The 16,776-nt window shown below is 29.5% G+C and overlaps 1 protein-coding gene across 1 annotated transcript; it reads left to right on the top strand.

Annotated features, from left to right (window-relative positions):
* The first annotated feature begins 894 nt into the window (after positions 1 to 894).
* LOC137813882 (nascent polypeptide-associated complex subunit alpha-like protein 1) lies at positions 895 to 3,508 on the top strand. The gene is made up of 4 exons (XM_068616348.1): positions 895 to 1,127; positions 1,747 to 1,828; positions 2,732 to 2,862; positions 2,963 to 3,508. Exons 1-4 carry the CDS (start codon positions 1,068 to 1,070, stop codon positions 3,293 to 3,295), a joined length of 606 nt encoding a protein of 201 aa, XP_068472449.1. The 5' UTR covers positions 895 to 1,067; the 3' UTR covers positions 3,296 to 3,508.
* Positions 3,509 to 16,776: the final 13,268 nt, after the last annotated feature.

Raw genomic sequence — 16,776 nt, 5'->3', positions numbered from 1 at the left:
TGGAGTTAAAAATTCAAACTAAAACAATCATTTTTAATTTTTATTGGGACTAAAATAACATAAAATATTTTAGAATAACATATATCACAAATTATTAAGATATAAGTATAATTTATCTAAAATTATATATATATATATATATATATATATTTTATTTTAAAAAAAAATATATCAGAGGAGTAAAATGGTATTAGAGTAACAATTTCTATCTAAAATATTCATTTGTCGTTGGTAATAAGAGGAGTAAAAATGATATGTTGATATTAGAGTTACAATTTCTTTCTAAAAAGTTTGAATACAAATAGATTGAAATCTATACCAATATATTTAGTTTTTTATTTTTTTTTGGGTAGAAAAGATAAATTAATTTTTCTGAAAGAAATATAAAATAGTCTCTTATTAGTACATACTAAATGCAAAAACATGGAATTAGGGAAAACTAAACTCTAACAATCTTATATATATATATATATACATATATATATATATTTATATACACTAAGAAACGAATGGAAATATTAAATTTGAGAGTTTTTTTTTAGTGAAAAAGGTAAAAATATTTGTTGACAATTACTATTTATACCTCCATTTTATATTTTTTCACTGGAAAATACTTTTTAGAATTGAAATTTTAACATTCTAGAAAGTGCTTTATGGAAGTAATTAAAAAATTTAACTTTCCAAAAGATATTTCTCAAAAAATATTAAAAATTTAATACACTGGGAAGAATACTTTTAGCAATGTTTCACAATTTGAACGTTTTAAAGTTTGAACATTATTATTTTTTTAAAATATTTAAAAATATAAAAATAAATTATATTAATAAAATTGAGAAATATAATAAAAATTAACTAATTTTTATAATTATTCAACCTAACACTCTAAATGCACTCTTGTCATTTTATCTAGTTTTATGACAAAAAAAAAATTGGAAGTAATGGGTTTTAAATTTTAATGGGGTAACCCTAAATTGAGGTATATAAAGTGCGGGTGTTAGGGTTTTAGGTTGTTGTTGGTGTTTGGTTGGATCACTGTTCCACAATCTTTTTTCTTACGGCAAATCACCATGACGGCTCAAACTCAAGAGGAGCTTCTCGCCCAACACCTCGAACAGCAGAAGATCCACGTAATCCATATTAAAAATTTCTTTTTTATTTCCCTTTTTTCGTTTTTCTACTCTACTTTTGATTTGGATTAGGAATACTCAATTGAGTTCGATTGTGTTCAATGTTTTCATAGTTAATTGTTTTAGGGTTCTGTGCCCTGTGGACTCCAAAGTACTAGCAGTAACTGTCAAGGGTTTGCGTTTGATTCGAGTAAATTGAGGGTTTAGATAGCTTTGTATTTTCTATCTGTTCATTAATGATTCGATCAGAAGCTTGATATGAGGAAGATAGTGGAGATGAAATTACCAGGTTTTCAATTGGTTTTGTGCTGAGCTTTTTCTGTGCAATCAATTGGAAGTGTTTTGAGGGTTTCACTAATTTATATGGAAAAGAGGAGTTGAATTTTCTAATCAAACTCGGGAGGAATCCATCTTTCATAAATAAAAAAACAAACACTTAACCACAGTCGTAGAAGAACAATTAAAACTAACATGTTAGTAGTAACTGAATATAAAACTTTTTTCCTTAATAACCGGAATTGATTCTAATAGTTAAATATTTTCATACGCTATTAAGGAATGACGTACTTTTTGCTCTGTTTTATAGTATTTTTGAACTTTTGAATAATATGTTTTGTAGCATGATGAGCCTGTAGTCGAGGATGATGATGATGAGGAAGATGATGATGATGACGATGACGAGGATGATGATAATGGTGAAGGTAAGTTGGTCGATGACTGCTTATGACTTTCTCACCATCCTTCTTGCATCTGGCAAAGGTTTAGTAGCATTCTTCTTACAATTTGGTTGGGATTGTTTTGTTAGTGAAAAGAGTGTACATGATCAATGAGATTATTTGGCTTGTCTTGATATACTAGGGACATGCATTTTTAATGAAGTAATGAGCTCTTGCAAATTTTTGGTTGACGTGTCAACTTCATTTATTTTATTTGGAGTCTTTGTATAAAAGGTGTTAATCATCATGGTTTGCAGAGAGAGAAGTTAAATATTGTTTTTGTTTAAAACTTTCATCATCAAGATTTTGGAAATGTTTTGGTTTCTTATAACCTTCATTTTTTAGATTCAGAAATCACCAGTAGTATTAGCATGATCGTTCACTTTATTTAACGATGCTGATTGAATATTTGGGCACTTCAATTACAATTAGATCCATTTTTTTAATCATACATTTTAAACTTGTATAACGAATTTTAATTCATATCACAATAATTTGATAAAATGTAGTGGCATTTTAGTATATCTACAATCACTATGCTCATTCTTAAAGCATTAATTCTCATTTGATTTAAGATTTTTATTTTATATTAATCTTATTCATTTATAGCCTTTCCTGTTTCTTATATTTTTAAGATTGGTGATATCTGTGTTTCGAGTTGTATTACATGTCCCATGTCACGTCTGTGCTTCCCAGCAGATTGTTCTGTACTTGGACGTGACATGAGATTTGTAATATGAACATCATACTAATGTCACAAATAGGATGGATGGAATTTGTAGGCATGTTCAATCTGGTATCAGAATCCAAATGAGCATGCATGGAGATCATGACTGAAGTTACATGGACACACCAAATTCACAACTCATGCATTTGTTTCTACCGCAGGGCTAGAAGGTGATGCATCTGGTAGGTCCAAGCAGACCAGAAGTGAAAAGAAGAGTCGGAAGGCAATGCTCAAACTTGGAATGAAACCTGTCACAGGTGTCAGTCGAGTGACAGTAAAGAAGAGCAAGAATGTTAGCATTTGACACATCTTTTTTACTTTTCACCGCTCTCTCTTCCAATTTTGAGATCTGTTTTGTTTTGGTAATTGAATTTTACCTTTTGTTTTGTTAGATCCTGTTTGTTATTTCAAAGCCAGACGTTTTCAAGAGTCCTACATCTGATACATACATTATATTTGGGGAAGCTAAGATTGAAGACTTGAGCTCACAGCTACAAACTCAGGCAGCAGAGCAATTCAAGGCTCCTAGTGTAAGCAATGTAGGATTGAAGCCTGAGTCCTCTGCTGTTGCTCCAGACGATGAGGAAGTGGATGAGGCTGGTGTAGATCCCAAGGATATAGAGCTGGTGATGACTCAAGCTGGTGTGTCAAGACCTAAAGCTGTTAAAGCACTCAAGGCAGCAGGTGGCGACATTGTTGCTGCCATTATGGAGCTAACTAATTGATGGTCTGGTTTGTTTTGAATTTGGAATGTGTAGCTATTTTTATTTGTTCATCGAAATTTTTGCTCTCCTTGAATTTGAAATACTGGTTTGTCAATTATCTTTGTAATTGTCGGCATCTAAGGAAAAGACTGTAGACTCATTTGCGACAAATGCATGTTCAATGCCAAGAATGGCACTCATCGTTAGAAGTTATATAGATACTTCCAGTTACAATTTTGAGTGTCATATATAGTTACACAGCATTTGCGTTGCTGCTATTTATGATAATCTAATGACTTTAATGACAAAGCCTACCTCATCTAGGACATAATTTTTAAAGTTATGAGTAGTTTAAACAAAGCAAAAAATAAAGTTGATACTTTGTGCATATCTTCTACACTACCAGTTCTTCACTTGAAACTCTTAACGGGGATTAAGATACTAAACTTAAACTACTAGGAGTTATTGTTGCAGAGAATGAGATGACTACCAATCTGCAACGTTTTTTTTAATCTTAATTCTTAATCTTCCTTATGCTTAATTTTTGGGAATATTAATTTTCTATAATTGTATTTTCTTTTGCGAAGTGTGTTTATATTCCAATTGTCTTGGGATATTAATTTCCTGGATGGTCTATGTATGGAAATTGAAAATTTTGAAACACTAAAACTTACTTTGAGCATATAGCTATATCATGCATGTTGGAGTAGTTTCTCATACTTTCCACTTAAAAAATGATCATGTCCCTTGTGTGATGATTATAGAGAAATGTTTTACTTTGTCTAAATATAGTGTAACAAGGTTTGACTGGATGTGTTTGGATGGAAATTAAGTTGACTTGAATTCAAGTGTTGGAAAAAAAACACAAATCTATTGTAGTTTTCAAGTGAGCTGGAGCTTGAAATGAATTTTGTTTATAACTAAATTTAGAAAAAAGTGCATGACTCGGTATTCAGCAGAAACTGAAAGTTGGTTTAAGTGATATTTAAACATAGTTTAATGATAGTATTTGGTATTTGAAATATTTTCACAACTCGGTAAGTAGTAATCTAGGATTCCTTACTATAATGTTTCAGTTTCCCAGAAGGTTAAAAAACAATAAAAAAAAATGAACTTGTTACCTTTTGCAAAACAACAGAAGGCCTCTCATGCAAATGATTTTTTCTTGTTGCAACCCAACAACATCAGGCCACACTCTTTCATTACAGAAATACTAATTTAAAATGTAAAATCTTCATTCTTTTTTATCTGAAATTTACAACATGTTCCTTTCATTGTGTGAAAAGGTTACTCCAAAATAAATGCTTTACATTCTGATCACCTAATCCAAATATTATACAAGAGAATTCATATATAGGTTTATCCAAACACACCGCAATCGACGTTGTTCAAAAACATCAGTCTCAAGTCAATAGTCCATCTCGAATAAATTGAATCGAATGTGGAAAAAAATCAATTAAGTGAACAAAATGAACCAATCAAACTAATTTAGTTTGAGTTGTGGAATTCATTCCAGAAATTGATATGATATTGACAACACTTCTAAATAGGTACTTGCAGAGATGAAATCTTATTATTTGGGAATTTGACTCGAAATTTTGGAATAGGAATTTTGAAATTTAGGGGAAATCTCTATTTGATTAATCAGATTTAAAAAAATTATTTTAAGTTCTAAAATTTTGAAAAATACATTTTTAATTTCTCAAATTTATTTAGGAACAAAAATTATTTTAAAAAAATATTTTACCCCTTCAATTTAATTTTTAGAGATTATATACCTGGTCCATATAAGAATTCCTTATGGTATATTTGGACAAACTTCTCCATAAACATTTTTAGGGGAGAAAAGAAAGTGAAATATATTTTTGATAAAGTAAAATTGATGTATTTTTTTTAAATTTTTTTTTTTTATAGAAGCGATATATGAAAGTTTTTTATAAATTAGTTTATCCATAAATTAATTTTAATATATAGATAAAATTATTCAATTTTTATTTTTTTCCTTATAAGTGTTTAGAGACATTTGTCTAAATATATAATCATTTTGATCATTCTTTTACTTCATATCGTTGGGCTGACTAGACATGTTTAGTGAGTGAGCTTAATCATTGTGTATTCTTTATAATTTTTATTTAAAGAGATCATTGTACTTGTAATTGGTGTGTAACAAACAGAATGAAAACCTAATTAGTTGTCCGTGGACGTAGGTTGCAGATTGGCGACCGAACCACGTTAAATCTTGTGTTGTTTATTTTTTACAGTTGATTCGTGATTGTGTGTGTTGCTTCCACGTGCGTTTTTCCCATCAAGTGGTATCAGAGCTTGGTTCGTTTACACACTAGAGATCCGATCAACATAAATTAATCGACAAGACGTGAAATTAATCATTGTGTTTCCTTTATAATTTTTATTTAAAGATATCATTGTACTTGTAATTGGTGTATAACAAATAGAATGAAAACCTAATTAGTTGTCTGTGGACGTAAGTTGCAAATTGGTGACCGAACCACGTTAAATCCTGTGTTTATTTTTTACAGTTGATTCATGATTGTGTGTGTTGCTTCTGCGTACGTTTTTCCCTTCACATATCTTATTTAGGAACAAAGTTTTACTATATTTGATTTTAGCAAGTTTGTCTCTCCTTAAGGTATTTGTGTTTTGTAAGAGAAAATTATTTTGGTAAAGGTATCTAAAGAAAAAAAAATCATCAGTTAAATATGTTTTTAAGAGTTAGTTTTTAATAAGAATAAATTTTAGAGTTTTCTTACCGTGGTTTTTATTTTATAAAAAATCTTAACCTAATCAATCTATTTTTTATAATATATTTCAAATTAACTTTCATTGTTTTTTTAAAAAATCAATAATTAACAACAACGTTATATTGCAACATAAATGATTTATTATAATACAAAATTATAATTTTTAACTACAAAAATAAGTATTTATAATATCTCTTGCATTGCCCTGGTTAAAACTTAATAAAGTTAACTTAATAACCAAATAAAATAAGGACTTTCTCTATCCAATTCAAGTTCTTTCATTATTTATTTTTAAATTGAACCTATCCCATTCACCGTGGGATCTGAATTGTGCTTCTTTTTGTTACGTGTGTGCCTTCATTTCACAACTTTTATGGCATAACCTAATAAATTACTTCTTTAAGAAAACATTATAAACAATTTTATGTATAAAATAAGAACACTAGTGTTTGTTGTCTTAACTTGTGTAGCTATTTTTGTTCCAAAAAGGTGAAAACATGTGTAGCTAATTTATCCTCTGTTCTGTTTATTTTGGGCAATTATGTACCCAAAAGTTAGGACAAGAAGATTGCATTTAGAAAAATATATCTTGATGGAAAAAAGCAACCAGATTTTGAGGATGATGACTCTCATTTTGTTTTGCTTTTTGCTTTTTGTGTTTTATTTGTATTTACATATCCCTTCCTTCATTCACATCATTCACCCAATTGGCTTTTATCTAAAAATATACTAACCTTTTCTCATAACTTCCATCCTTTCATCTTCTCACTTTTTCTTTTGTTTATCTTGTGTTTCTTTCTTCATCCAAATCAGTAAAAAAATTAATTATAATTTCTTTAACGAGTAAGAAAAAATCCAAAAAAAATTAAAATGTTTATATGAGCAAAAGTAAATTGAAAAAAAGGAAAATGAGTTTTAATTTAATTTTTAAAAAATTTAAAAATATTAAATAAAATGTTTTTGTCTTAAATATATAATAGAATAATAATAATGTTTTTTAAATAAAGTTTTATAAATATGATTTATTAATAAAAATAAAAGTAAAAAGTATAATAAAAAACCTATAGTCTTCCCTTAATCCCACTTTTCACTTATGGAGGAGGTTTTTATGATTATTCTTGGCAAACGAAAAAGGAAAAAAGAACGGATTGTGAAAGGGAAAGCGAGAAAGGAGAAACAACGTGAGGAAGAAAAGAGAGCAATCAAATTAGAGAAGAGAGGAGCAAGGTAAATTGACCCAAATAAATAACTTTTAGTTTTTTTTTTGGTTTTTCTAAAAAAAATAGTTTTTACATGTTTTTTTTTTTAGAGAAAAAGAAATATTTTAAAAAAACATTTACGGATATTGTATAGTGATAATATATTTTCTACATGTAATTGACTACAATCCAAAATTTGGTTTCAAATATATATTTTTAAAGTTTTTTTTATAGTTTCTTAATAAATTATAGTGATGACTATAATTTTTCTTTAAATTTCATCAGGACTATGGTTACGACAAATGACAACTTCATTAAAAATGTTTTTTTAGAGAATCAAGCTTTAATTAATTAAGTGTGAAAAATGTTTGTGATTTTTATATGTTTATGTTTTTCCTTTTCTTTTCCTTCACATTCATACAAATTAATATATATAATAATTTATTTCATAATTTTCATGTTTACTTATCTTAAATAAATTAATGATAGATACATAAAAGTAATGATAAAAGTTAATAAAATATTTATTTGAAATTATTATTCAAAAAATATACTTTAAAACAATCAAATTCAAAAAAGTAAAACTTTTGAGTATTATTTTGTAACATAAGTTTCTTTGCTGTGGATGTAGTTTTTTGAAAATTATAAGTATTCTTTAACCAGCAACGAGGTAAACTTCCTCATTTTTAGGGTAATATAAATTTTTTCGTGTTACAATATCCTAATTTTTAATAAATTGGTATATTAAGAATATTGGATTACATATTAAACTTTTTCATGATATAAAAAATCCTAAATTTGTATCTCAATGATGAATCAATAATGAGTTAACATTTTGAGGTTGTAAGTAGGGTAGTCATGGATTGAATTTTTTATAATCCAGTCTAGATTTAATAAAATAAATTAGATTTAAAATTCAGATCCATTTTAATTAGATCAAATTTATTTGGATTTTTTTAATTTCATTTAAATTAGATTAAATTTACTTTGTCAATTAGATTAAATTCGATGTGGATTTGACTTGACGTGGATCAGCTCAACTCAGCCTCGATTGACTTGATTCGACTAGCTCAGACTGACTCAACTCGAGTTAACCTGACTCGACTCGACTTGGTCTGTGTCGGCTCAACCTGAACCAAGCCGACTTGACTCAATCTAGACCCGAGCCAACTTGGCTCAACCTCGTACTAGGACGACTTGGCTTGACTTGGACCTAGGTTGACTCACCTTGACCTCAGATCGAGCTGACTTGGTACAACCAGGACCTAAGTCGACTCGGCTCCGCTTGGACCCAGACCGACTCAGCTCCACCTGGACTTGGATTGACTCGGTTCCACCTAGGCCCAAGTCGAGTCAGTTGCACTTGGACCCAACTCAACCTGGTTTGAGGTGGACTCGACTTGACCTAGACCCAGGTCGACTCACTTGACTGGACTTAGGCCTAGGGCAACTTGACTCAAGTTGGGATTAAGACGACTCGACTTGACTTGACTTGGGCCTAAGCCAACGCGATTTGACCTGATTCAACCTAGACCCAAGCCAACTCAACTCAACCTCGTACCAAGCCAACTTGGCTCGACCTGAGCCTAGGTTGTCTTGGCTTGAGCTCAGATCGAGCTGTCTTGGTCCTAATTCGACTCGGCTCCACCTGGACCCAAACCAACTCAACTCCACCTAGACCTGGATTGACTCGGCTCCTGATGAGAATCCAATAAAGGAGGCTTTTATTAATGAAGGAAGAGGGCATTCACCCTCACATTTGAAGTTCTTCCTTCTAGTCTTCTCAAAATTAAAAGAAGACATAAAATAAAGAGAGGATCAAGCCTAAAGCCAAAGAAGTCTACAAGCTTTCAAGAATGGACTTCAATTAAATATCTCTCTTTATAGTTTCTTTTAAATTGTAAATAATATAGAATAGTGTTTAGAAAGATGCTTAGAGGGAAACATTAGACACCTCTTTTGTAAAAACATCTCTAGGCTTTAGTTTAGAAAATTCTAGAAGCTTGGGGAGTGAGCTTAGGAGCATTTTGGGTAGCTTAGGGAATAAGCTATGTAAATGACCAGCCCTTGCTCCTATAAAAGGAGGGCTTAGGTCCTTCATAATGCAGATTTGGAATTTAGAAGTAGAGAGACTATACTCAAATTTAGAGAGAAATTGTGAGTCTTGAGTCTTCTTCTTCCTTTGCCTTATCTTGTGTGCAATGGTGAGCTTCAAGTGGTGGCACTCCTTCACTTATCTTGGAACAAGGATCCAAGTGGCGTGAATTGCTTCTCCAAATCTCAAGATCCAACAAGTTTAACTCCATAAGTGTTTCTTCTTCCATTCCATTCGGTAGTTTAGCATTTCTTAGTGTTTCCTTTCATTTGCACCGATTAAAATTGTGTTTCCAGCTTTGTTTCCATTGTTCTGTTCGGTACAGTAGCTTAGTCTTATTTTTCTGTCCAGCTTTCAATTCTTGTTCCTCATTCCTTGTTGTTTGATTCCATTTGACAATATATGGACTTCCATATGAGCTTTGGTTTGGTGCAAAGTCTTGGTGAGTTCTTGAATTAGAACATTGATCCAATTCTAAGTAAAGTGCCATTTCATGACCAACTCAAGTTGCTCCTAAGAATGTCAAAGAATCATGTATTCTTGTTATTGCATTCACATCAGCTCCACTTGGACTCGAGTTGAGTTGGTTGGACCTGGACTGAGTTGACTCAACCTGGTCTGAGGTGGACTTGACTTGACCTAAACCCAGGTCGACTCACTTGACTGGACTTAGGCCTAGGGCAACTTGAATCAAGTTGGGATTAAGACGACTCGACTTGACCTGGGCCTGAGCCAACACGATTTGATATGGACTGAACTTAAAATTTAACCCAAAATTTATTTTAGATAATCCAAAAATGTATCCAATATATATCTAATCCAAATTAAATTAAATAAATTGGATTTAAAATTTAAAAGTATTAATTTGTATTTGAGATAAATCTATTTAAATGAATTTAAAAATAATATGGGTTTAGATAATTATGAATTTAATTTTTGGCCACCATTAATTGCACCATAGATAATGTATAGCATTGATCTTTGATTTTAATTTCGATTCGTAAGTATCTAAGTGAGAGCAACTAAAGTATGTATTTTATATATGTGGATTCCTAATTGTGGTCCAAAACTTGGTTTGTGTGAACCCAATGAGAACAAAAAAAATAAAGAAATAGAAAAGAGAAAGACGATAAGTTGTTAAATTCATTGGTGATTGCTAAGGTGATTGAGAGAACAATTATTGTGAGTCATTGTCAAGGCATTATGCTGAGATGCCTTTGACTCTTTATGGTGTTTGACATTTTCCAAATTTCTATTTATTCAACAATGTCACCCTCCTAACCCAATCCTACAAATATATACCATTTATGAAACCGTCTCAAACAAATAAATTAAATACGTACAAATATTCATACAACTAAATTTTCTATACAATCTTTAAATTAGCTATTTAAATTTTAAATACATACATGATAATAAATTGGTTCTTTCCATATCTGGTAATTAATTAGTTTTTAAAATAAACATGAACATAATGATCAATTTTATATAATTTTAAACCCCATTTAATGGTTAAATTGATCATTATTTCATTAAATTATAAATTTGGTTGTCTCGATTTAATTAATAATCATACACGATTTTGTTCCTTTTTTCTCTCTCATCATCTTAGTTTCTAAAATTTAGAAATCCACAATTTTTGTTTTTGTTTTCATCAGCAAAGAGAAAATCCACAATTTTATTCTAATTCCCAATCTTGCATATATTTTTTTTATATATATTTTAATCATTGAATTTCTTAGTAATATCTTAAATGGAAATGTTATGTCAATGAACCATTACTATTATATTTTTTCATGTTTGGTGAATTTTGTGTTTGGATTTTCTATAACAATTCGTAAGGAATGACTGTTTTGCGGATTTTTTTTAATGAATTTTGTAAAGATTCACAAAAATATTCATAAGAAAAGTTTTCTGAAATGTAAAAAAATTCTAGCAATAACTAACCAAAAAATATAGCAGTTATAAAAGTGAATTTTTAAAATTTGAAAATAAAAATTACATGAAGAAAAATAAAGGGCAAAAATTTAAGAAGTGAGACTAAAGTTACATTTAGCCTAATTATATTATATAAGAAAGTAAAAAATAATACTTAAACTTTTGAATGACTAATTTAATATTGTATGTATTTTAGTCATTTTCTTTGGTCTACATATAATTTTTTGGTAGTTTTTATATATGTATTCGTCAACTTTTGTAAACATTCTTTAGACCCTACCCTGAATATTTTTATTTGAACTGTCTACTGAACGAATACTACAAAGCATTTAATTGAGAAAAAAAAGATAAAACTTTTATATTAAAACAAAATTATGATTTCTCAAGATTATAAATAAGCAAATTGCTTAATCCCTATATTAAAAAAGGGCAATTGGTTTTTATTATTTGTAATAGAAAAATTGAGTACTTTTGACCCATCTAAATGTTTAATTAAGAAGTTTCTTATGCCTAATATAGATATGCCGCCAAAGATTGTGTACTTTTAATATTGATTTAATTTTTTGTTAGAAGAATTTGATGTACATCTGCAAGTCTTTTATATATATTTTATAACCAACAAAACTAATGTGTATAAACACAATTTAAGTTTGATGTACAGAAATAGAGAATCTATATCATTATAAAATCAAGTTCTTGAGTTGAAAGCATAAGAATAACCTAAAAATTCTCATGTATAGTGTTAATACTTTGACTTCAAGTACATTAATATCGGTTAGGGTTTACAAAATTTAATTAGAAAGTAATATTTTAATCAAACTCCACCCTTCCAGATAAATTAACACGAGAATGTTAGTCAACCTTAATCTAGATGTACATTTTTGTTTGAATAAAAAATCCAGATAAGTGGTTAGACAAAATTATTATAATGTTGTTTATATTAAGGAATATACTTTAAATTTAATTAAATTTTATAAAATAAAGTTTGAACTCATTTATTATTATGAAAATTGTTTATCTTTAATAATGTCAACATATTAAATCCAATTAAGATATTAACCAACCCATTGTTTGTCCAGTTCCATATTTCAAAATAAAAATGAGAAATCAATTAGTCAATATTGTCCAATTTATGATAAGAATAAGACATGATAATCTGTAACAGCAGGTGAAGCCAAAGAAGTTAAAAGAGGTATTGATGAAGAACCCTAGCACATCGTTTTCTATCTCTCTCACACAAGTTAATGAAATTGAGATGGTTGGTAACATGAAAAGAGAGACCAAGATTGGATAGGGATGTTGGGGGGGCATGGCCACATGGGGGAGAGTCATTAGGCTAGGTTTTCTATAAGTGCTTCCAAAAAGTGAAATATTTTAATGCCGTGTTTGTTTCGCTTTCTTTCTTTGATTTTTTTTTGTTCTCTGGTTCTTATGAAGTCAATGCATGACCCACTCAAATCTTATGATCCATATATCAGGTTTAAATTTACAAAGCTGTTTAATAATTGGTTGTATTTTGAATGCGTTGAATTATATAAGATAAGAAACTTGATGGGTGTATACCCTAGCTGGGCAACAATACATTAATTTTGTATCTAAATAGGTTAAGAGATTGGTTTGATTTATTATTGTTGGAATCTCACATCGACTAGAGATTAGAACCTTTCATTGTATATCCCAAATCAACTAAAAACTAGAATCTTTCATTGTATATAAGTTAGTGCAAACCTCAATCTCATAAGCCGGTTTGACAGGTTGAATTAAACTTAAACTTCACTTCTTAATAATTATAATAGCTTATTCATCAATATATCTTCAAATTCACCGATGAGACACCACTTGTAATTTTTCTTCACCATTTAGGTTAACTATTACTGTTTTTTGTTTATGTATTGCTTATCAATATAGGCTCGTTTGCCCACATGACCAAATGATGAATATTTTAATTTAATTATATAAAATATTAAATTAACACTGAAATATTTTTGTCTAATTATTGAGAAAAAAAGAGATTATTTAGACTAATAAATTATGAATGAAAACAAACAAAAGTATACGAGCCTAGCAAAATTTATAATGAATACAATAGTTAGTTTTATTACATTTTTTTACCAGATTGTCTTATTTTTATTTTTTGATTTTATTGAGATGGGATTTTTTTTTAGTTTGGTGTGTTGTTAACTATAATTATATCTTAGGTTTTAATTTACAATTAATAGTTTTTTTTAAAATTAAACCATTTATATTAAGTCCATTTAAATATAATAATAAATATAAATATTAATATAATATACAGTTCATATTAATCAATTATTAGAAATTACAAATTTTCTAATAATTTTTCATTTGGATTTTATAAAATTTCTAATGATAAATACCTATTTAAAATTAATTTATTAATTTTTATTACTAATAAAAAATTTCTTACTAATAGAGACTAATTTAGAATATAAAATAGTTAGTAGCTAAAACCTTGATAGCTAATTATTAAATACCAATTTAGAAACTATTTTATAATTTTTTATTAATAATAATTACTTTAGATACCAATAATTTTGTTAGTTTATAAAATGGTCTTTAATTTAATCAATATAGTAACTAATTGTTTTGGTGTCTAAAATTAATTTTTATTTAATAATTTTTTTTATAGTGTTAATTGTATATATGTTGATGATTTAGACTAATAGGAAATGAATTGTTAGGTCACGAAATTAACCCACCTAAAATAGGTCATTTTGTCATCACTTGTTTCGACATTGATTCTCATAAGTAATGTAATCTAGGCCAAAATTTATTCTTTATAGTGATAAATCTAAACACGATAAAAATATTGCACAAAAAATCAAACAATACAAATATCTAGAAAAAAATAAAACACATAACATAAAAGAGACTCTTACTAAATAAAGATACTATATGTGAAAAAAAGAAAAAAACACAAAAGCGTGGTGAAGGAGCTCAAGAGCTTGAAGGGATGTCTGACATCCATATAAGCACCACACGGACACCTATACGGAACATTTTCCTTCCTTTTTGCAAAGTGACTATTCTTCTTCCACATGGAGCAAATGAGCGCCTACTACTTGTCCTCTCCTCTTCTTGATGTCACTTGTCACATCTTGAATTGAGAGCTTTGAGGTGCATGGATTGCCACATAGCAACTCATGAAGGAAGAGTTTTTGGGTGCCACATGTCACTCCATGAATGAAGAGTTTTTAAGTTCCATTAGTCCCTTTTGGCTCTATAAATAAAGAGTTATTCTATTGAAAACATAAGACTTGAATTGAGTAATGAATTTTTTCCTAAATGGTTTTCAGAATTTCTCTCAAGTCTCACTTTTCTTTTGCTCTCACTCTCTAAGTGTAGAAGTCTTAGAAAAAACTAGAAGGTTAGTCTAACCTCCTTCCTAGCACCATTCTCCAAACCCAAACCCAAACCCAAACCCATTCATGTTCTTACCCATTTCTATTAAATTCTTCCGGTGTCATCTCTTCTCCAATCATTCAAACCATCTTCAACTGAAGAACTTAAGAAGGAGAGGGAGAACTCCATCAAAAGGGTTGAATGTATTTTAAAATTTTGGAAAGTTTTTGATAGAATTGTATGATTTTGTGTAGTATGACAATATGTTTATTTTGTTAAAATATATGGCCTTAAACAAGAGGGGGGCTGAATTGTTTATAAGAGATTTTCGAAAACTTTTGAAGGTTTAATGAAACTCAGTAAAGAAATCCAGAAGAGGAATCAAGTTAGCCAAGAACACAATTTGTTTTAAAGAGAAACACAGAAAAACAATCGGTTGTTTCTTCGATTCATTCGGTTGTTTATACCAGTCAAAACTTAAACAACTTAAAAACAAAATTTAGAAGAGATCAGAGAAAGAGAAATGCACACAAGCAACTTATACTGGTTCACTCTTACAACAAGAGCTACATCCAGTTCCCAAAAACCACTGGGTAATCCACTAAGCAATCAAACAAGATTACAAACACCACACACCAAAGTAGTGACCTTGAACCCCTAAAGAAACGCACTACCTTTGGCAAACCACACCAAGAGTGTTGATCTTGAACACCTCAAGAACACACAACACTCCTTGGCAATACAACAACAAAAATACAGAAGATTGAGAAAAAAATTACACTTGATCAAAGTACAAGTGAAAAGAATACAATTGCAATCATATTCCACTCTCACTTGAAAATCCAAAGCTTGATGTGAATCTTGAAAACTTGAGATCAAATATGTCAAACTGAATTTCTCAAAACTGTTTCTTACTCTTTAGAAACATATAAAAAACTATTTATATTTTCCAAATATTGGTTAAAACATTTAATGAAGGAGCGTATTCAGTTAGAAAACATTTAAGACAGATTCACCATTCAAAACTGAATTTTGTTAGGATTTTCAAAGAAACAATCGGTTGAAACCACGAAACAACCGATTGATTTGGTTTGACAGTTAAGTCAACCAAGTCAAACAACTTTCAACCTTTTTCAAAGCCTCTAAGAGCAAAACAAACGGTTGATTCGACAAAACAATAGGTTGTTTTTCACTTAGTTGGAAAACATCTAATTTCAAAAAGGTTTCAATTCACATCAGGTTTTTAGATTCAACAAAAGAGTGGATCACACTTTAATCTACCCAGATCCCACCCACACACAGCAGCAACACCAACCTTTCATCAAACACCTTGAATTTGGATTCTTCAAAGCTTTTGATCAACATATTTTAGTCAGATGATTTGACAAAGCGTTTCACAAATAGAGTTTTAAAATACTTCTCATTTGTTTAGTTAGTGCAATTACTATAAGACGCAATATGATGGATAAAGAATAGAATATTACTCATTATTTTATATTAATTTGTCTGACAACATGTACTATGTCTAATTATTGACCAACTAGTCAAGTTTCATTAGGTACAAGGTTATCATACTCGAGAGTCTACTCAGACTCGTGGGAGGTCTGTAAACCCGACTCGTAGACTCGTAATAGTCTACTTCTTATAAAAAAATTAACAAAAAATAATAATTCATGATACCAATTCCATAATATTGAAATAAACAAGTTCATACACCAACAAAATAACTAAAACAACACAAATGTTATCAAGTTTAAAAGTCTCATTCATCTAATCCTCTAAGGAAATCATCTCCGAGATCTTCATGATCATCTCGATCATCATCTTCATCACCATCTTCATCATCATCTTCAACTTGAGTTTGCTTAAACTCAACAACATTATGTCCTTCTTCAATTATCCATTCATTATCGGACTCTATGTCATCAAATGGGAGAGTAAGAAATTTTCTAATTTGTTTGTTTCTCAACTCCAAGTTATACATTACATAAACAAGTCATTCATTTTTTTCTGGTGCAAACGATTTCTTATTTTTTATGAACCTATAATTGAATATGAAACTTTTGTCAATATATAAATCAAATCAAGAAAAACCTTAAATAACTTAAAGAAATTGAATTACCATTTCAAATGAGCTCTAATTATGCT

Source organism: Phaseolus vulgaris, chromosome 1 (assembly GCF_000499845.2).
Source record: "Phaseolus vulgaris cultivar G19833 chromosome 1, P. vulgaris v2.0, whole genome shotgun sequence".
NCBI lineage: Eukaryota > Viridiplantae > Streptophyta > Magnoliopsida > Fabales > Fabaceae > Phaseolus > Phaseolus vulgaris.
Note: the sequence above shows the minus strand (reverse complement) of the source record. Positions and strands in the feature narration are given on the sequence as shown.

Coding starts and splice junctions, on each gene's coding strand:
- LOC137813882 (XM_068616348.1), top strand. CDS start 1,068: ATGACGGCTCAAACTCAAGAGGAGCTTCTCGCCCAACACCTCGAACAG. Junction 1,128..1,746: donor TCGAACAGCAGAAGATCCAC/GTAATCCATATT, acceptor TATGTTTTGTAG/CATGATGAGCCTGTAGTCGA. Junction 1,829..2,731: donor GGATGATGATAATGGTGAAG/GTAAGTTGGTCG, acceptor TTTCTACCGCAG/GGCTAGAAGGTGATGCATCT.